Below are 21,981 nucleotides of genomic sequence, written 5' to 3'. Positions count from 1 at the left end.
TTTCCCTTTTATATTCTCAATATTCTAATGATCAGAGAACTATTGTTAAATATTGTAAAAAGAATAACGTCTTCTTTATTTCATTTGTTAAACCAATATTTTCTTAAAATAACTGATGCAAGGGAAAAAGAGCTCCGTTCATGTGCAAGTGCAGGCCCCCAGGTGTGCTCCTCATCATTGCTGTGAGGACTAGCCTGCAGGGCTCCTCCATCAGCCTCTGAGCAGCTCAGCTTCTGTTTCGACTCAAAAAACAACCACCACCACCAAAAAAAACAGTCATGGAATTACAGGAGTGGAGAAGGAGGAAAATGTCCATCCTCCTTGGCACCCAGTGACTAGAAACAAGTCTGCTAATAACAAGGTTAAAAATGAATGCCATTTCTCTAAAGGTAACAATGACCATGAGTTGAATAAATGAGAATTAGGAAGCCACTGGTCATAAGAAACACAAATATAGACAGCCCACAGAGGCCATACTGTTCATGTAGGTTCTTTTCCATCCCCTATGAATGTATGAATGATAAATAATACCTGATGGGTGACTCTTCTCCAACATTCGAATGGTAAGGAAGAGACTTCTATAACAAGAACTATGCATTATTTTATATCTTATGTAACTGAAAAACATGAGATGTGCTAATTACATAGTCAAAGCTAGAGTTTGTTATGTAAAGATAAACCATTAGCAGTAACAACAGCCATAATTTTTATTTTGTGCATAGCATTATGTCTGGAAGCAAGTGGCAGTTGTCCCCCAGTATCCCTTCTCTTACACTGGTGTAAGTTTTAGGGGGGCATAATGGTCACTCAGCTAAGACTACATGTCTGTATCTCTCTTACAACTATCTGTGGGCAGGTAACTAAGTGCTGGCCACTGCAAAGAGGGCAACCTTAAAAGGAAATAACTTGCCCATTCCTTTCTCTTTCCTGCCAGCTGACGCTGGGGCAAGACACAATGGTGCTAGGATGATGAACGTCGATATAAAAGGAACCGAATTCACAATATCGTGGAGTCACCAAATTAGCTATAGATGGCTTCGCTGTCAACTGTTACTATTACATGAGAGAGAAACAAGCTTTTTTTTTTTTTTTTTTCTTGAAAAAACCACTGTTCCTTTGATCTCTGTTAAAGCAGCCAAACATTCAGTGAGGTCCTTTTACACTGTCACGAATCCTCATATAAAAATCCTACAGTACAGGTATCCCATTATACCGATAAGCAAACTGCAGCCCAGAAAAGTTAAGTATTTTGCTCCACATTTTAAAGAAAGCAAGTGGCTGAGCCAAGATTTAGTCCTGGGTCTGGCTGACCTCCAGCTTTTATTACACTGCCTCTTGCCTAACGTGGCTCTTCCAATGAATGTGCTCCTTGTTACTGAAGCGACAAGTTTCTGAAAAATACAACTGTACCCTTGAGAATGATTTTCAACTATAACGTAATAAACTTTTCACCTACTGACCTACTGCTTTTCAAGAGTTTGAGGTTCTCAAAGATCTTAGGAACACCTTGTGGATCACTGTGAAACATACCCTATTTTAAAAGTGATCCTTATAGGGAAACAAGAGTACAAAAAACACAACTATCCTCCAACAGGTCCTCAACTAAGTGCACAATATTTCCTGCTTAATCTAACAGGTTAAGAAAAATATCTACTGGTTTACTTAAAAAAAAAAATTCCCTTCCTCCTGAAAGATAACCTGTGTGGAGCTAAATGTCCATCGTTGGAAGCAGCTACTGGAGCTGCAAGGCCTAGCTAACTCTGCAGGAAGACTGCCAGCCAGCTCGTTTGAAATATTACCTTGAACTCTTCCCAGTTTTTACTAAGTCATTCCTTTCCAAATGTCTTAGGACCCCAAATAACCTGAAATAGAATCTATTTCCCTGGAAGTAAAATAGGAAAAGAGCAGGTGGGGAAACGGCACTCCCTATGCCAAGTCTGTTACATTTTGATACATATAATACACATTGTAAAGGTGGGCTTACTCTCCTTATTCTACAGGAATACTAAGGCTTAGAGAGATCAACTTTGCAATGCAAAGCTAGTGAAGAGGGAGAGCTAGCCCAATTCTAAATTAGCAGAAATGCTGTCCCTTACTGCCAGGGTGTAACAGTGATGTAGAGTTTTAGGTCCACCTTAGACTCTCTACATAGATATGTTCCTGGAATTGGGGGATGGAGGAGGAGTTGTTACTGGGATACTGGAAGCAATACAATATTTATTGGCAATCCTCAGTTTTACTAAGGACCCACTGAGGTCTAAGGGTCTATAAGCCATATCCCAAAATTGCCAATGGAAACAAAAACATAGATTTTTAGCTAGTTCAAGGCCCTGGGTTCACTTTTAATTTTCATTTTTTCTTCTATAAGGACATTAGAGAGGAAGATAATCAATTCACATTCTTCCCAAATGCAATGATTAGAAAAGGGAGGGAGGGCTGGTTCTAGGTCCTCCCAAGAGGAGACAGAGCTCCACTGCTGCTACTGTAGTTAATCCCACTAGTCAACGGCAGTAGGTGCTTATTGTGTGCTAAGCTACCTGGGTATAATCCCAAGTAATCTTCACAGACATTGGATGTGTTTCACCCTATGATTAACTTCATCATACAGATGAGGAAACTGAGGCTTAGAGAGGCACATCACTTGCTAAAGGTCACCCAGCTTAGCCCGGTTAGAGTAAACCACACGATTTGTAATAGGGAGGCCAGGACCCAGATCCAACTGTCATCATCCTGGCATCTCTTGTTTATGGAACTGCCAACTCAGAGTTGATATTTATAGTTCTTCCCCTGCAAATGAGACCAAAATAGGGAAAGAAAAGAGCTTCCCGTTTACCACCTTGAGATGGCTTTTCGAAGAATAAATTTGAGATGGCTTTTTGAAGAATAAATTTGAGTCTTATCCATTCCTAAAAGCTAAAAAGTGAAGTGAGAGAAAAGAACAGCTTGGGACAGATGAGGGTTCACAAGGTTTTTCTAAATTCTGATATTGAGAATCCTGTGAAATTCTATGAACTCCAAGTGATGAGTACTCACTTTTAATGACAAGAGTTGGCAATATCTTTGTCAAATGCCTGTAACGCTGGAAGCAGTTGTACGTGAGTGCAACAGCACATTATTAAAGTATATATTGGCTTTAATATTTTTAAATGTTTTAGTAAACTCTAATAGGAAAATATTTTCTGTGATTTTTATATACAGACACACTTCAAGTACTTCTGAACACAATTATACAACTCATTTCTAAAAAGAAAAAGTCTTGAAGTTAAAGCTAAATTTAATAGTTATCATTCAGTACTATATAATTTTTTTTAAGTTTAAAAAAATGCGGTAAACCAGACGCAAGCAATATTAAGCAGGTATATTAATCAACACATGGGGGCTAAATTAAAAAGAGACTTCATCTAACAGTATGTAAATATACCCCTTGTTCCTGTCAAACTCCAAAAAGCCTGACTTCAGATGCTCACAATCGCTCCAGCCAATGTTCTGTTAGCTTATGCACTACTCTTCAGGAATTGTTTTGCTTTTTCCTAAATATGATCATTTAATTTTTAAATAAAAACATTTTAAAATAAATTCTAATGCAGCAGCTGCCGTTTTGGTAGCGAGACTGTCACACAGAGAGCCGGTGTTAAAAGATCAGATTAAGAGCCTTCAGTCCTGGCACAGTGATGCTCACAGCCATGCAAGAGTGATTTTCCATGCCTCTGAAGAGACAGGAAACAGAATTCATCTTCCTCTACTAACCTGCTCCTCCCCTCCCTCCAGATTATGGTCCATCTGGCTTCAGGGCAGAAGCAAGGAGTCCAATGCTCACAGAATGCACAGAAGAAGAAACAAGGTGGACGATGTTCAGATAAAAAACATCAGAGATGCCCTGATTTGAAGGAAACAAACATGTTTGTGTCTCACACAATAAAAGATACACACATACCTTAGGAAACTAGAAAAAGATGAGTAAATTAAATCTAAAGTAAGCAAAAGAAAATATATACACAGAACTAGCATTTAGAAAACCATGGCATAGATCACGGGTGTCCAATCTTTTGGCTTCCCTGGGCCACACTGGAAGAAGAAATCACACACACACATCCCATTTTATGTGGGCTACACATAAAATACACTAACGATAACTGATGAGCTTTAAAAAAATTGCAAAGAAAAATCTCATAATGTTTTAAGAAAGTTTAAAATTTGTGTTGGGCCACTTTCAAAGCTATCCTGGGCCACATGTGGCCCACAGGCCCTGGGGTTGCACAAGCTTGGCATAAATCATTATACGTGAGTCAAGGATTTCAACCAAGAAATGTCAAAGTATTTGGGAAATAAATAGTTAAGTGGTATGACAACAGTTAAGTATGACACCTTTCTTCCCAGACTAGAGCAAATGAGTTGTCAGTATGTCCCCATGGCTTTCACCTACAGGTACAACTTCCTTAGACAATTAATTTCAGTCCAGTCTTGCTCAGCACCACTACCATTATACATTCTGTTCCCACTGGGCCTGCTCACACAAACAACATAATTCATGTGGGAAAACAACTCACTGGCAAATCAGCTTCATCAACATCCCCAAGACAACCTTCTACTTCTGAACACAACCCACAGATCCTGCAGAAATGTGATGAGACCAAAGCCATACCAGCGATCATATACAGGGGTCTGTGCCTACAGAGGCCCAAAGTCTAATACCACCCCAGGGATAATTCGAACTTTTCCCTGTCACCTTAGAACATGACACCCCAGCCTGGTTACAGCTCTGTAGGTCACACATTCTTCCCATTCTCCATCTCCGTAAAGCAGAGCTGCTTAAAGTAAAAAATACACACTAGTCTGGATCAGGCAGGGGGCAGTCAGGTTTCCAAAAGAAATGCAGATACACCCCTTGACTCTCATTCACCAAGCCATCTAATCTAGTCATAAGCAAATCCTAAGTAAAAACAGGCAAATGGGGACATGACTGGTGGTAGGTTTTGTGGTCACAGCTAAAGGAGGAGAAAAGACAACATACCCTTTGTTTATCAAGACCCAAAAGAGCATGTGAATTCAGAGTGTCAACAAGATTTGTGAATATGAGTGCCCCCTCCCCAGTATATACCTATGAAGGGTACCCATAGTTACTCAAGTCTAACCCAGTTCAGACCAAAGAAAAAAATCATATATAGCAATCTGCATATCTGTAATACACATGCAGGCTCAAATATTGGCCACATAACATCGGCACATGCCCGCTGGCAAGCAGGTGAATGAACCTCTCTCCTGAAAAGCAGTGACACAACACACTTATAGAACAACTGAAAGGGTAGGAAGAAAAGTGCCTCTGTGCCTTCTCAGCCCACAGCACAAAGTATTGCGGCTACAAGACATGCAGATATTTCATTAGCTCCTTCCTTCTTAGAGTGGATCTTACCTGAGCAAATGAAGGCATTCAGTAATCCAGAAGCAAAAAATTATCTTTTTCCAGTATTCTCACTTCAACTTTGTAACTACCAAAAGTAAGCAGGGAGAGAAAAAAAAACCACAAGGAAGCCAACAAGCACTAGAAATGCATCGCTTTATTCCAACCTGTGCCTGTTTGCTGATGGCATGCACTTCCCCTGTAGGTGAGCAAGAGAACTAGTGAGCCGCATGCCAGGCCTTAGCAATGTGCTAAGCCTACCATCACCAAAGCCTAATTTTGAGAAAAGTGGCACTCAGAGAAACGAGTTCAATGAGTTCATCTTGCAGGTCTTTTCCCAAAAGTACAATAATATAAAGACTTAATCAGGAAACAAGAAGTAAATGTTTAAAAGTAGCTAGCCAAAAGCTTCATTAGTTTGTTTACTACAAAAAGTCTTTCCATTTGATATGTCTTCTGCCAATTCTTAATGCCCAATGACAATAGTACAGAGTAAGCTCCTGTTTTCCTGGCAATTTTTCAATCTACCCTATTAGGTACCATTATGACAAACAAGCATAATTCTGAGCAACACTACAAAGATAGCAAAATATTTTAACGACTGAATTTTGCTTAGCCCAACTAGAAAATATTCCATTATGTAAACACATTTAAATTATATCCCACAGAAAGTTACTAAGGTATACAAGTTGGAGTGAGAACACTGTTTCTTAGAAATGAAAATAAAATACAAACACCAAGAGACTGGCAAGGCCAGAGAGTCAGTTCTACAATCCCTTTTCTGCAAAACCACTAAAATGGCAACTTCTAGTCCAGTGCCTAAAATCAACTACCTTACCTCTTGGGACAGGAAAGGAATGACTTGTGCACAGATAGCATTCAGCCTCTTGACAATCTCTGCCTGCAAAAAATAAGGGAAAGGAAAGCAATAAAGAGAACAGTCAGCTGGTTACAGATTCCCCAAATATTAACAGGATGATATTAAAACATACTTTATAATTTGGCTGGCATATTTCCTAAGGAAGAGGAAAACTATCTCATCAGTAAGCCCATTAAAAGGAAGCAGTGACAACAGTGCCACATTAACAGCACAATTTATTAACCAGCATTCATCTTAAAAAGTTAACCTTCAAGCATCAGGACAATATAAAATGGAATTTAATTTCCATGACTGGAAATCAGTTTTCAACAGCCTTCACCAGGACCCTTGCTCATACTAATGTTTTCCATAAAACCTGCAGTCTTCTAAGTCTTAAGAATTTAGATAAGTAAAGATACATTCTTTCCTACATCTCAACTCCATCAATTAGCAAATCATTGGATTTCTATATTTGTGGCCTTTGCTTTAAAAACATTGGTGCTGTGATTTTAAACTCAAGACCCTAAACTTCTGAAACAGCAGCACCCAAACAACCCAAAAAAGTTGGCTAATTCAGATTCTTACAAATTCTTGGAGAACAAAATGTTTTCTTCAACCATAAAAATTTCCAAATGTGTCCTACCAAGGTTTTCAGTGTGCAGAGGTTGAGATATGCTAAAATCTTATTACACTTGGCAGAAAGCAATCTGTATGTATCTGGAAACTATCCTTGGGAACTTTTTTTTTTTTTTTTTTTACTGTGGATATGCAAAAGTCCCAACAATGTCAAAGAACAGTCTATTCTCTAATAATTTTTATAAGTACAGACATTTTAAACCAATAAGATGCTACAGTAAGTTAAAAGAAAAACCACCACTACATGTTTTCTTTAAAAAGTTACCCACAGTTTTACCAATGTTTATCTTAATTTGTATTTTTCAGATGGTGCCTTGTATATTTTGTGATGTATAAATACACAGTTTTTTTTAATACACGTACATACAAAATAGTTTATATTTTAATGATGGAATGGAGGAAAGAGAGCTAAGAAGAATTGAAAGGCAGAAAATGTAAAGCAATTACTATCCCTAAGACATTCTTAAATTCCATCCAGGGTCAGTTTTTCATTTTATGAGAGGCCCAAAATGCCTTTTCTTGCCAAGTCATTACCAGAATGACAGTGACACTCTACTTGTGCAATCTAGGCTTCCTTCTTTCATCAGCAACCCTTCTAACTGTGTAGCTATGCAATCTTTTAAATGCCAGCACCTTAAAAACTTTACCAGCCAAAAGAAAACACAAATTCACCATGAAGTTTCAAACCTAAGCTTTCCATTCCAGCCTGCATTCCTAACAGTATGGACAAAAACCCAGCACCAATAAGCTGCAGTGAATAAGGACCCAACTGTGCTGACCTGATTTAATTTACTGCACTGGCCCCATGGAGCATTTAGCCATCCTTTAAGAATGCTTAAGCCACCATGAAGAGCTGCAATGGGAATCACCAAACCACTCTCCACCTGGACGAACATACCACAGTGGTTATGGGGTGAAATTCCAGGGTGAGCTAAGAAAATAGAGTAGCATTCACCAGGCTGAAAGTACAGCGTCTCAAAGGCATTTGGTTGTTAAGCTTTTTGCAGGGAGAGGTGGAGGGGGAGAGAATAAAAGATAATGAGACACTTTGGGGCAGACCAAACTGATGATTCTAATGCTTAGAACCATCTGCCAAGCATATTTTCCTCATTATGTTGTTTACATAAATAAAATAGTCCCTTGCAAGGAGGGCTGAAAAATGTGTGGGCACATAAGAAAACTGAGTTCTTTAGTTCGCCTACATAATCTAGGCAATAAAAACTACTCTAAGGAAACTTATTCATCTGGTGAAATAAAATTTTGGACCTAGGCTGTATTAAGTCTGAGCAACTATTTTTTTTAAAAATTCTACATTTTCTTAAAAATAAATGTAAAAAGGAGAAGAGCCTTTTTACTCAATCACATAGGTTAACACACACACAACAGAAACGGGAGGGCAGAAACCTTCCAAACTTTCGTTAAAGATCTCCTTTTGTTTAAAAGACTTCTTAATTTCTTTAAGTTGTCATGCCAATGGATTTTCACGGTCAGGCTAATTGGCAGTGGGGGGGTGGGGTGTGTGTGTGATTTCATAAAATTAAGCAGGTCATTCTTCACTTTGAAATCTAAAGTTGCCTCGGAAACACTGCTGCTCCCATGGTCATCTAATTTTGCCTCTTTTGTCCCACAGGACCCAGCTTTAGGGAGGCATCATTTATTTACAGGCCTTTCCACTGGGCTTTAGCGATCAGCCAATAACACTGTGGACACACACTTCTAATGGCCTATGTTTTGAAACTGAGTCTAATATAATGGTGTGGGGCCCAAACTCCTTTTCCAGCACAGCCATTAAAGGATGTAGGTTATTGCTGTTGTCACCATTGATATTTGTCATTGTAATGTAATTAGGGCCCTAAAATGATGCATTACAGCCCTTGGCACAGCTTCTATTAAAATCTTTTCTTCTGCTCACTGAACTGCGACCTGCTTTCTGATGAATAACAGACAGACAGCTTTAGGGTAAGGAGCAGATTCATCAAAGAAGTATTTTTCAGCTTTGGGGAAAGAAGGAAAAAAAGGCAACCTAGGAGGAAAAGCAATAGGGGAGGAAAAGCCACAACACACATTTGAATTTCATCTGACCACTTGAAATTCTGATTGCATCTGATGAATCTTGCTTAGACAATATATTCCCAGTCTTTGAATCACATGGTTAATCAGGGCTCTAATCTGCTATCCATCAGGCTACGCCAGTACTGTTAGCTTCCAATCAAATTTATAGGTGATGTAGGTCATGCATCCCTGAGCAAGTACATTCACAGATAGCCCATTTAAACAGGCAGGGATTCTGAAATATTGCTGTTAGGGTTACTAGATATTATAATGGTATTTGATGCTTTATGGACACTGCTAAACTACTGCCTTCAGATGCTCATGATATTCTAAAATAGCATTAACAGCCCCAATAAAAGGACAATTGTTCATGTCAAAATGTAACAAAAAGATCATACTGACAGCCACACTTTGTCAAACACATTAACAATTTTTGACAATTCCATTCTATCTTCCCTATCAAGATGCTCATTTAAAAAACAATAAAAGTTGCAGATGTATTTTCCTACCCTCAACTCACTACCATTCTATTTCCTCTCTCTCAAAATTACCCACCTTTACACCATTCTCCAACAAAAAAATAAATAAAATAAAAATGATCACCATCCCTGCTAAAGAAAACCTTGGTTTGGTTAAAATATCTCAGAAAAACGTAAAGACAAAAAAGGCATTCTACGAAAACCCCTTGGCTACGTACGCACTCAACACATGACATGTGACTGTCAACAGGCTAACTCTACAGTACTGATGGACAGTGGCCTAGGAGCATGACCAGGTAGTAACGTAACAGGAAAACACAGAAAAGAATCTTTTATCCTTTATTTCTTCATACTCCAACACTCAAGAATCATTGGAAAATTTATCATCTATCTTACAACATGGGAAAGTGATGTCATGTGTTGAAAAGAAAGCTGTAACTCAATCACTAGGTTAAAAAGTAACAAATACTAACGCACACAATACCAAATACATATTTCCTTTATCACATAACAAATTTTACTAATCATTTAAAAGACAAAAACTTAGTTAACCCTATACCTGAATTTAACTACATTCCCTGAAATAGACCTGATACAATAAAAATCTGATTTTTATTTAGATCATTTCAGCCTATATGATTTCCTTAAAAAGACACAAATTTTATTTTAAAAACATAATAAACTTGGGTGAAAGTACCAATAGCTTTATTTTAGTAATCAAACGGATATATCAAAAGCAATTGTTGATTTTAAAAACTGATGGGTTTGTCTCTCATCAAAATAGGAACAACATTACTACATATGTATTGTTGAAATAAAACAGAATAACAAAGCGTTATTAGGAAACCATTTCAGCAGCTAACTTAAAGCAATTACAGTTTTAGGAAACATTCCTGAAGAATAACTTTTTACCATTCGTTTTTTTGTACAGCAGTTTCTTGCCAAAATTTTTTTAAAGATGAATCTATTTATTTTATTGAATGTTTATCAAGAACATACATTCATCCACTTTAATATCAACATTTTTTTAAAAGGTGACAAAGAAGTCCTACTTACCCTGCCTGAAATACTTTTTGGAATAAACACAAATAAATCTTGCAACCTTATCACTTCACTTCACCACTAGAGAACAAAGACTGCAATTCTTTAAAATTTCAATCAGAAAATACCTTGATTTGTTCCAAATTTTCTAAAGAAACTGTACAACTTCCGAAACTGATCTTGCCTGACCGTAGATTAAAAAGTCAGAGGACTAATGAGAAATTCTAACTTAAAATCCAGACTAAATATAAGGAAAAATTTTCAAGTAGTACTATTTCTCTAAACTGACAACTCCATTTTTACCTTATCAAAAATCAATTTTACAAAAGTGTTAATAACATGTAACACATAAAACTAATCTTAGCTATTAAATCCTATTCAACATAGTGTTGGAAGTTCTGGCCAGGGCAAACAGGCAAGAGAAAGAAATAAAGGGTGTTCAATTAGGTAAAGTCAAATTGTCTCTGTTTGCAGATGACATGATTGTATATTTAGAAAACCCCATCGTCTCAGCCCAAAATCTCCATAGCTGATAAGCAACTTCGGCAAAGTCTCAGAATTGGAAAAAACTACTTTAAAGTTCATATGGAACCCAAAAAAAAGCCCGCATTGCCAAGACAATCCTAAGCAAAAAGAACAAAGCTGGAGGCACCATACTACCTGATTTCAAACTATACTACAAGGCTACAGTAACCAAAACAGCATGGTACTGGTACCAAAACAGAAATATAGACCAATGGAACAGCACAGAGGCCTCAGAAATAACACCACACACCTATAACCAACCATCTGACCTTTGACAAACCTGACAAAAACAAGCAATGGGGAAAGGATTTCCCATTTAATAAATGGTGCTGGGAAAACTGGCTAGCCATATGTAGAAAGCTGAAACTGGATCCCTTCCTTACACCTTACATAAAAATTAACTCAAGATGGATGAAAGACTTAAGTGTAAGACCTAACACCACAAAAACCTCAGAAGAAAACCTAGGCAATACCATTCAGAACACTGGCATGGGCAAAGACTTCATGTCTAAAACACCAAAAGCAATGGCAACAGAAGCCAAAATTGACAAATGGGATCTAATTAAACTAAAGAGCTTCTACACAGCAAAATAAACTACCATCAGAGTGAACAGGCAACCTACAGAATGGGAGAAAATTTTTGCAATCTACCCACCTGACAAAAGGCTAATATCCAGAATCTACAAAGAACTTAAACAAATTTACAAGAAAAAAACAAACAACCCCATCAAAAAGTGGGCAAAGGATATGAACAGACACTTCGCAAAAGAAGACATTTATGCAGTCAACAGACATATGAAAAAATGCTCATCACTGGTCATCAGAGAAATGCAAATCAAAACCACAATGAGATACCATCTCACACCAGTTAGAGTGGGGATCATTAAAAAGTCAGGAAACAACAGATGCTGGAGACGATGTGGAGAAATAGGAAGGCTTTTACACTGTGTGGGAGTGTAAATTAGTTCAACCATTGTGGAGGACAGTGTGGCGAGTCCTCAAGGATCTAGAACTAGAAATACCACTTGACCCAGTGATCCCATTACTGGGTATATACCCAAAGGATTATAAATCATGCTACTATAAAGACACATGCACACATATGTTTACTGCAGCACTATTCACAGTAGCAAAGACTTGGGACCAATCCAAATGTCCATCAATGATAGACTGGATTAAGAAAATGTGGTATATATACACCATGGAATACTATGCAGCCATAAAAAAAGACGAGTTCATGTCCTTTGCAGAGACATGGTTGAAGCTGGAAATCATCATTCTAAGCAAACTATCACAAGGACAGAAAACCAGACACCGCATGTTCTCACTCATAGGTGGGAACTGAACAATGAGAACACATGGACACAGGGCAGGGAACATTACACATCAGGGCCTGTTGGGGAGTGGGGGGCTGGGGGAGGGATAGCATTAGAAGAAATACCTAACGTAAATGACGAGTTGATGGTTGCAGCAAACCACATGGCACATATATACCTATGTAACAAACCTGCACATTGTGCACATGCACCCTAGAACTTAAAAAGTATTTAAAACACACACACACACACACACACACACACACACACACACACACACTAATCTTAGGTATTCTTTAAAAAAAAAAAAAAAAAAAAAAAAAAAAGCCTGACTGGAATAAAGCTTAAAGATTTAGACCAAAGGTATTGTCAGTATAGCTAGCAAGTTGGTAAACCACATGCCTAAGCTTTATTTCAGTTCAAGTGCTTGTTAAAAAAAAAAAAAAAAAAAAAAAAAAAACAACTATTACTGCTTAATAAAGCAATAAAACAAAGTTGATAACATTGTAAGAATCGAATTAGTAGGCCATCTATCAGGTTCCTAAAGGACTGATTAAAACTAAGACTTGCTGTTTTTAAAAGCTCTGCCCATCCTACTTACTCCAGTGAGAAAAGGATACTGTCTATAACAGAGTAGTTAATTTGTATCATCTTAAACAATGTGAAAGTGTCAATATTGAATCTCTTTTCACAACCCCCATACTTCCCTTCCACTGCTTCCCCCAGGGAGTTTAACCAAAGCAATGATTCTACTAATGATGATACCACAAGCAATGTCAACTTGGTTTGTGTTTTGAACTCATATTTATGCTATTTTACTGCATGTTAAGTGTGCTTTAAAGTACCCAATGTGCGGCTCAGTTAACTGGATATTCTCAAGCGTCCCATTTATTTGTCCTAACAAGATACATGGGGCTACTGTTTGAGGTGCTCCTGTGGGAATAAGCAGAACAAAGTCCTTCTTGAAGAGAATCACGGTATACCCACATTTCATGGTACTATTCCAATCTATCCCCAGAGCTCAAGCTATATTTTACTGAAGCATTTTTACAATGGTTAAAGAAAAAAAAGAGCACCCTCTTTTTCCTCCTACCATGTGAGCTCTCTAGAGGTATATCTTTAAGAGAAATCCTAGATAGGTGCCTATTTGCCTACATGCATATTCTGGGCTCTAGTTATTGTGTTTAAATACTGCTCCAATGTTAACAGTGATCGAGAGAGATAAATCATCAAGGTTGAGAATGACGATCATTGTGCCAGACATTCAGTTACTTGTACAAGGTCAAATCATTTCAGTTCTCAAGTCTAGAAAACACTGTAACCAATGTTACCACGGTTATACTCAGTTCTACCAGAGGGGAGAGGCAGGGAAAATAGAAAGGAAGGATGGGAGGGAAAAGTGGGATGTCAGAAGGAGCAGAGAAAGAAAATTACTTTCTCTAGAGAGCTTACTTTCAGCCTGCACAGAACAAGGTGGAACCAGTCAGAGAACCTGATTACTCTGATTACTAAGACATCCAAGTTCTACCAATAGCTCTTTCCTCAGCCAGTGTGTCAGAGCAAGCCTTGCCAGCTGCCTGCTTTACATTTTATTTCTCTTCTCTCTCCCTCCCCTCCTCCTTTTCTTCCTCCTCCTCCTTCTCTCTCTCACACACCTTCCTCTTTCCTACTGACATAAATAAATGTATGGTTGTCTTTGAATGCTGATTTACAATTAAGCTTTTCCATACTTAGCCACAGTAGAGGGAAGAAGATACTCCTTGTTCCCAGAGTAAACGGAGATTATTCATCTTGATTTTTCCCAACATATATGTATGATCAAAATGATGTGAGAAATACCTAAAGACAAAGGAATTTTGGATACAGGAATAAAACAAAACAAAACAGACTAATCGTCCTTACTCAGTTCTCATCAAGGATGCCTACCTTCAGGGAAACAAGCCACCTTTTATACAGAGAGCCATGCTCTATTTTTTGGTCTTTCCTCTCAGGTGAGGCTAAAGCTTCCTTGTCTGTTTACTTCTTTTCTCTGTTTTTCAGGAAATCTCCATCTATCCTGCATTGCTCAGTATTTTCTTTCCTCTTCTTCCAATTCCAGCATATGGCCTCTAGTGGTTTCTTCTCCCTCCTCCCAATTATATAAAATTCCAATTCTTTGAAGCTGTCATTACCAAAACATCCTTACAATCCCTTTGACTGTTTTCTCACTATGAGTAGCTGCTCTTATCAAAACCCAAGTTTTGGCCTTTTCCTGTTTACTGAGATACCACTCTGCCATTACACTTCCACCACACTTTCAGGTGCAGGCACAGTCAGCAAGTGAATAAATGGGCCCTGGCCTGGCTAGAGCAGAGGGCATAGCAAGGAACAAGGAGACAGTCCCCTCTTCCTAGCATTTGCACTTGCTGTTCCCTCTACCTGGAACCACCTTCCCCAGATCTTCCCCATGGCTCATCTCCACCCATCATTTAAGTCTCAGCCCACAGGACACTCCCTCTGATGCTTTCACTTACCATCCTCAATTACTCGTCCTCCTCCCACTCTCTGGCCATTATAGTTTTGTCTTCTCGTGACACCATTTGTAATCATCTGAAATTATCTCATATATATTTTTGTTTACATGGACTAGACTAGTGCTTCTCAAACTGTAATGCACATACTAATCACCTGGAAATGTTAAAATCCAAATTGGAAAAGGGCCTCAGAGTCTATACTTCCAACAAATTTTAAGGTGATGCTGAAAATGCCGGTCCACAGACCAGACCCCTAGTAGTAAGGTTCTAGAGAATGTAGGCTCCATGGCAGATAGCTTTGTCTTATAGCCCCAGTGGCTGGTATGTCAAAGACACTCAATACGCTTTTGTTGAATAAATAGAAGAAACTACAGTTTAGGTGGTTAGAATCTCATGAATTCTTTTGCAGGCATGCTACAATTGTTTGGGAATACAGGCATACACAAGAGATACTGTGGGTTCAGTTCCAGACCACAACAATAAAGTGAATGCTACAATAAAGCGAGTCACACAAATTTTTTGGTTTCCCAGTACATGTGTGTACTACAGTATAGTACAAACATAAAAGTTATGTTTGTACTATAGTTTAAGTGTGAAGTAGCATTATGTCTTTAAAAAAAACACATACAATACACCATAATTTAAAAATACTTTATTGCTAGAAAATGTAAACCATTATCTGAGCTTTCAGTGAGCCATGATCTTTTTGCTGACAGAGGGTTTTGGCTCAATACTGATGGCTAATCAGGGTGGTGGTTGTTAAAAGTTGGAGGGCTATGACATTTTCTCAAAAACAGACAATAATTAAGCTTGTTAGCACTGGGTGTCTTTTCCTTCCCAAAGAACTTCTCTGTAGTATGTGATGCTGTTTGACAGCATTTTACTCACAGAATTTCTTTGAAATTTCAGAGAAGTCAATCCTCTCAAACTCTGCCACTGCTTTATCAACTAAGTTGATGTAATATTCAAATTCTTTGTGGTCATTTCAACAGTGTTCACAGCATCTTCACCAGAAGTATATTCCATCTCAAGAAACTACTTTCTTTGCTCATCCATAAGCAGCAACTCCTCATCCATTCAAGTTTTATCATGAGATTGCAGCAATTCAGTCACATCTTCAAGGTCCACCCCCAAAGAACATCCTCAGGGTCTTGAACCCCTCCCAAAGGCATCCATGAGGGTTGGAATCGACTTCTTCCAAATTCTTATTAATGTTGGTATTTTGACCTCCTCCCATGAACCACAAATGTTCTTAACGGCATCTAGAATGGCTAATCCTTTCCAGAAGGTTTTCAATTTACCTTGCTCAGATTCACCAGAAGAATCATTATCTATGGCAGCTACAGCCTTACAAAATGTATTTCTTAAATAGTAAATCTTAAAAGTTGAAATTACTCCTTGATCCACGGGCTACAGAATTATTAGCAGGCATGAAAACATTATCTCCTTGTACATCTCCATCAGAGCTCTTGGGTGACTCGGTACACCATTAATAGGCAGTAATATTTTGAAAGAAATCTTTTTTTCTGAGCAGTAGGTCTCAACAATGGGATTAAAATATTCAGTAAACCATGCTATAAACAGCTGTGCTGTCACCTAGGCTTTGTAGTTCCATTTATAGAACACAGGCAGGGTAGATTTAGCATAATTCTTAGAGGCGCTAGGATTTTTGGAATGATAAATGAGCATTGGCTTCAAGTTAAAGTCACCAGCTGCATTAGTCACATAACAAGGGAGTCTGTCTGTCCTTTGAAGATTTGAGGCCAGTCACTGACATCTCTTCTCTAGCTATGAAAGTCCTAGATGGCATCTTCTTCCAATAGAAGGCTGTCTTATCCACACTGCAAATCTGTTGTTTGGTGTAGCCACCTTCATCAATGATCTTAGCTAGATCTTCTAGATAACTTGCTGCAGATTCCACATCAGTACTTGCTGCTTCACTTTGTACTTTCACGTTATGGAGATGGTTTCTTTCATTAAACCTAATGAACCAACCTCTGCTAGCTTCAAACCTTTCTTCTGCAGCTTTCTCATCTCTCTCAGCCTTCCTAGAATTGAAGAGAGTGAGGGGTTTTGCTCTGGATTAGGCTTTGGCTTAAGGGAATATTATGGCTGGTTTGAGCTTCTATCCAGACCACTAAAACTATCCCTATGTCAGCAATAAGGCTGTTTCATTTTCTTACCACTGGAGTAGCACTTTTAATTTCCTTTAACTTCTTTTTATTTGCATTTATAACTTGGCTGTTGGGCACAATGCACCTAGCTTTTGGCTCATTGGCTTTCGACATGCCTTCCACTCTAAGGTTAATCATTTCTAGATTTTGATTTAAAGTGAGAGATGTGAGACTCTTCCTCTCATTTGAACACTTAGAGGCCCTCCCGTGTAGGGTTATTAATTGGCCTAATTTCAATACTGTTGTCTCAGAGAATGGGGAAGCCTGAGGAGAGGGAAAGAAGGGGGAATAGCATGAAGCAGTCAGAACACACACATTAATTAAGTTTGCTGTCTGATGGGGGCACAGTTCACGGCACTCTAAAACTATTACAATAGTAACATCAAAGATCACTAACCACAAATCATGTAACAGATAAAGTAATAATGAGAAAGTTTGAAACATTGTGAGAGTTACCAAAATGTGACACAGAGACATGAAATGAGCACAGGCTATTGGAAGAACGGCTCCATTCAGGGTTGCTACAGCCTTCAATTTGTGAAAAACAGTCTCTGTGAAGCACAATAAAGCAAGACCCAGTAAAACAAGGTATGCCTGTAGCTAAAGCACATTAATATATCAACCATAAAGGAATATCTATCCAGAAAACTTGCTTAAATTCTGATATGGTTTATTTAGCTTCCCATCACACATCTTTTCTGGCATTTAGGATACCATGCTATTCTAAAGAATAATAAATTATCATAGTGTGCAATAAAAGGAAATGCAAATTCATTCTGGACAATTCCTGATGGGTGAATAAATGATTAAAGCTTCCTATCTGAAACCTTGGCAAAATATGTGTTTTAAAGATTATTTTAAAATATAATAAAGGAAATGCAGCTCAACCTCCTTCTTGAGATTATTTATACCAGATTGCTGATCACCTGACCCACTGGACTGATGGATTTGTTAGAAGCACCCTAGGAGAGCACCTTGTATACAGCGTTCATGAGAAATCTCTACAATGTTATCTCGAGTGAACCAACTTGATGATTTTAATAGCCCAAGGAAAGGGCCTACTCATGCGACGGCATCACTAGGTCCACAGGAAGTAAAAGGTCAGTTCCTGATAATTCAAGGTGTGGTGGTGGAGCTCAGGAATTATACACACTACAATGTGTAGACGAGTTCGTACTTATTAACCCTGCTCAAAACAACACAGTTAGAGCCAGGCTTGGGGAGCCATGGGCACAGCTGCAGCATGAGGACCCCTAGAGAGAACAGGCTATTCAAATCCCTTCTGAACAAGGTCCAAGAGTTGCTGCAGCATCACGTGTTGTGCAGCAGGCAACCGAACTTGGGATTCCACATACGGATTCTGATACACAAACTGCCTCCCCACTGTCCCTGACAAACCTGTCTGAATACTCTCACACTGTAGGAGGGTTTTAATTATTAGGAAGTTTTTACTGAAATTAATTCCTTGCCTGTTTTTGTGTGTTTTTGTTATTGGGGTGGTGTACTGCACACAAAGTCCACTACCATTCACTGATTCCTCACTCAAGTTCCTTCAATGGCTGGGGGAAGCCACCTGAGACAGGCTGAGAAATCAGAAAAAACAAGTCCCCAACCACAGACTGAAAACTCTCTATAATCAGAAAAATAACAGCATTTTCCCTATAATCAGGCTCACATCCACTTTTGTTTGTTTTCTTCTTTTTTAATACTTGACTAGGCAGGTTGAGAAAATTAAAGGTAAAGCAAACTATTGTGTTCCTATATTCCTAGTTACTTTTAAAATGTACTTCAGGTTGCTTTTAAATTAAATTCTGTAGGCAATTTAAAATATTTAAACAAATGCACCTTAGAAAAAGCCTAAACCACGAATGCATTACTGCCCGTGTATTTTTGCCCATTCAACAAATACTTATTAAATATCTACTTACTATTTGTCAGGACTATTGTAGATGCTGAATGAAGACAGAGGGGTGAACAAGACAAGTAAATCCCTGCGGTCATGGAGCTCACATCATAGGTGGAGGGAGACAGAAGCAAACATACAAGTATATAAAGAGGAATTTCAGATACTGAGAAGTGCTATGAAGACAAAATTGGGGGTGTAAGAGAGAGCCCTGGGGCAGGAGGTGGGTCTGATTTGGATGACATGATCAGGGAAGGACAAAAAAAGAAGTGACTCAAAAGTTGAGAAGTGGCTAAAAACATTTTCTATACCACATGTTGCAGATGTTATTAACAAGTATTATATACATAAAAGTGTCCCTTATCAGACGACCTCACACACTATGAAGAAAGTTAAACAGTTTTCTTTACTGTTGGGTATCTTAGAGCCTTTCATTTGATAGTGTTCGTTGTACATCTTTGGAAAGGAGCACATTAAAAGCAATTACTACTCAAGCTTCTTTGACTTTGGGACCCTTTCTCGTCAAAATTCGGAGAGGAGATGATATTCCATGGGAAACACTGAGCTTGTCAGTAGTTTCTAGCCCTGGCCTTACATCAGCATTACTAGTGGACCTTTCACAAACACCCACACCCAGGCCTCACTCCAGACCAATTAACTCACAATCTCCAAAGACAGGACCCTGGCTTCAGTTTTTAAAGCTCCCCAGGTGGTTCTAATGTGCAGGCAGGATTGAAAACCATTAAGCTAGAGCACAGGATGCATGCAATAAAAAATAGAGTGGAAAATAAGGACAGAAGAGGTTCACTGGGGTCAGACTATGGAAGGTCTTGAATGCCACACTAAGGGGTTTGAACTTTATTTAGAAGGCAGTAAGGGCCCATCAAGGTCAATTCCTAGGAAAGTTATGATAAGTACCAGACAGGTCAAGACACCACAGTGCATTTCTGTCCTCCATCCTCCTCTTGGCACTGATTATATTTAATGTTGTGGACGGAAAGAAGAGATTTATAACCACAAAACATACCACAAGAGGAAAGATGGAGGATGAAAGATAATTTCAGAATAGGAACAAAATGAATTTCCAAAGCACCTCAGACTTAGGAAATTCAACAAGATGTTTTCAGTTACTGGCTCCTACTCTAAACTAGAAGCTCTGGTAGAAACAGCAGTTCTGAATGCAGAACTGATCTGAACTCGAGGTGTTTATAATCTGGGGGGGGGAAGATCAAATATAAATAAACACAATAACAAACGCCATGTGTTAAGTGCCCTAGCTACTACACACAGGAGCCCTGGAAATCTAAGAGTGAGGAGGGGAAGAAAACCCTTCTGGCTTTGGGGAGAGAGTAATGTGAGCCATATTAATTTCATAACTTTCGATTATTGTCTGCTACTCTGCCATATACTGCATTATAGTCTGAAAAAAACAGTACAGGAACAAGATAGGACTTACAGAGTCCATAATCTAGCAAATGAGACAGACATTGAAACAAATACAGAATGCAGGGTATTTTTAAATGCTTTTTAGAGGACTATTTCCCTGAGTAACTGAGGGTAAAATGAGTCTGACACACAAAGGAGAAAGGGGCAGAGAAAAGGGTAAGACCATTCCCAGCAAAGCCTGCCATACCAGCATGGGACACTGACGTTCAAATAAAAAAGTGAAAGGGTAGTATCAGCACAAAGTGAAGGTGGAGAAGTAGATCCAAAAGAACCTAGTGGACCAGAATTATCACTATCCAGGACATACCAGTTAGGAGGCTATTGCATTACTCGTAGTGAGTCTTTTTTTTTTTTTCTTTTTTTTTTTTTTGAGACGGAGTCTTGCTCTGTCACCCAGGCTGGAGTGCAGTGGCACGATCTCAGCTCACAGCAACCTCCGCCCCCTGGGTTCAAGCAATTCTCTTGCCTCAGCCTCCCGAGCAGCTGAGATTACAGGCACATGCCACCACGCCTGGGTAAGTTTTTTTTTTTTTTTTTTCTTTTTCAGTAGAGACAGGGTTTCACCGTGTTAGCCAGGATAGTCTCGATCTCCTGACCTCGTGATCCGCCTGCCTCAGCCTCCCAAAATGCTGGGATTACAGGCGTGAGCCACCACGCCAGGCCAGTGAGTCCTTTTAAATATGGTGGCCAAGGGTGTTCACCATCCTAACATTCATGGAACGCTTGCTCTGTGCCAGATATTTCACTTAATGTTCAGAACAATTTTAAGAGGATTACTCTCATCCCCATTTTACAGATAAAGCCAAAGAATCATAAAGTGGTTAATTTACCATGATCATATAGCTGGAGAAAAGTAAACAAATGCAAGAGTAACTGGGAGTTGATACCAGAAGACCTCATGTTTGACTGGGTGTGGCTAATGAATAAGAGGGAAGGACAATAATCAGCTGCCTCTATGGGTTTCTGGCTTGAGAAATTGGGTGGATGGTGGTGGCATTTCCTCAGATAGGAATCACTAAGCAGGCTTGTGGGGGGACTATGTCATTTTGGGACCTGTTGAGTTTAAGTATCTATGAGACATTCAAGGCAAATGAGGACATACAATGGTCTCAGAGGAAGGGTCTGGGCTAGTAGAAAAAAAACCCTGAGATTCATCTACTCAGAGTGAATAAAATTACCTAAATAAAAGGGCAAAGTAAGCAGAGAAGAGGACAGAGCCATATTGGAAATACTGGTAGGATTTTCCAAAGTCAGAGAAGGGCCCCTAAAAAATGACCCAACACCAAAAGGTAGATATAGAAGTAGACCAGGAGGTCCAGCAAGCCCAGATAAGAGAACAGAGAAGGCAAAGGCTGCAGACAAAAAGCCTGGAGACCACCATAGCCTCTAGTATGACAACAAGGTCTGATGGTCAGTGATGGTGACCGTGGTGAGAGCAAGGAAAGGAGGCAGGCTGCACATGGAGAACTAGCAGACTATGTGGCTTCACTAGATTAGACAATCAGGGGAGTACGGAATCAATGATTCCAGTGCGTAAAACCTGGATGATATGGTGCTTCCTACCATTCATTAAAATAGGGAAATCACAGGCTTGTGTCAAGATTTGGTTAGGGGACAATTATGGAAAGGCATGGGAAGA

The 21,981-nt window shown here is 38.9% G+C and overlaps 1 protein-coding gene across 27 annotated transcripts in view; it reads right to left on the bottom strand.

Annotated features, from left to right (window-relative positions):
- Positions 1-21,981, bottom strand: part of TLE4 (TLE family member 4, transcriptional corepressor) — a 154,207-nt gene that overhangs the window by 107,167 nt on the left and 25,059 nt on the right. For 20 of the 27 annotated variants that reach the window (XM_024345703.3, XM_009456763.4, XM_009456769.5 and 17 more), the window contains exon 5: positions 6,237-6,299. The exons of the other annotated variants lie outside the window; for them this stretch is intronic. In XM_024345703.3, coding sequence (XP_024201471.1) covers positions 6,237-6,299 — 63 coding nt within the window. The remainder of the gene's footprint in view (positions 1-6,236; positions 6,300-21,981) is intronic. 27 annotated transcript variants of the gene reach the window in all.

The sequence above is a fragment of the Pan troglodytes genome, chromosome 11 (genome assembly GCF_028858775.2).
Source record: "Pan troglodytes isolate AG18354 chromosome 11, NHGRI_mPanTro3-v2.0_pri, whole genome shotgun sequence".
Lineage (NCBI taxonomy): Eukaryota > Metazoa > Chordata > Mammalia > Primates > Hominidae > Pan > Pan troglodytes.
The sequence above is the reverse complement of the archived record's forward strand: the minus strand, read 5'-3'. Positions and strand labels throughout refer to the sequence as shown.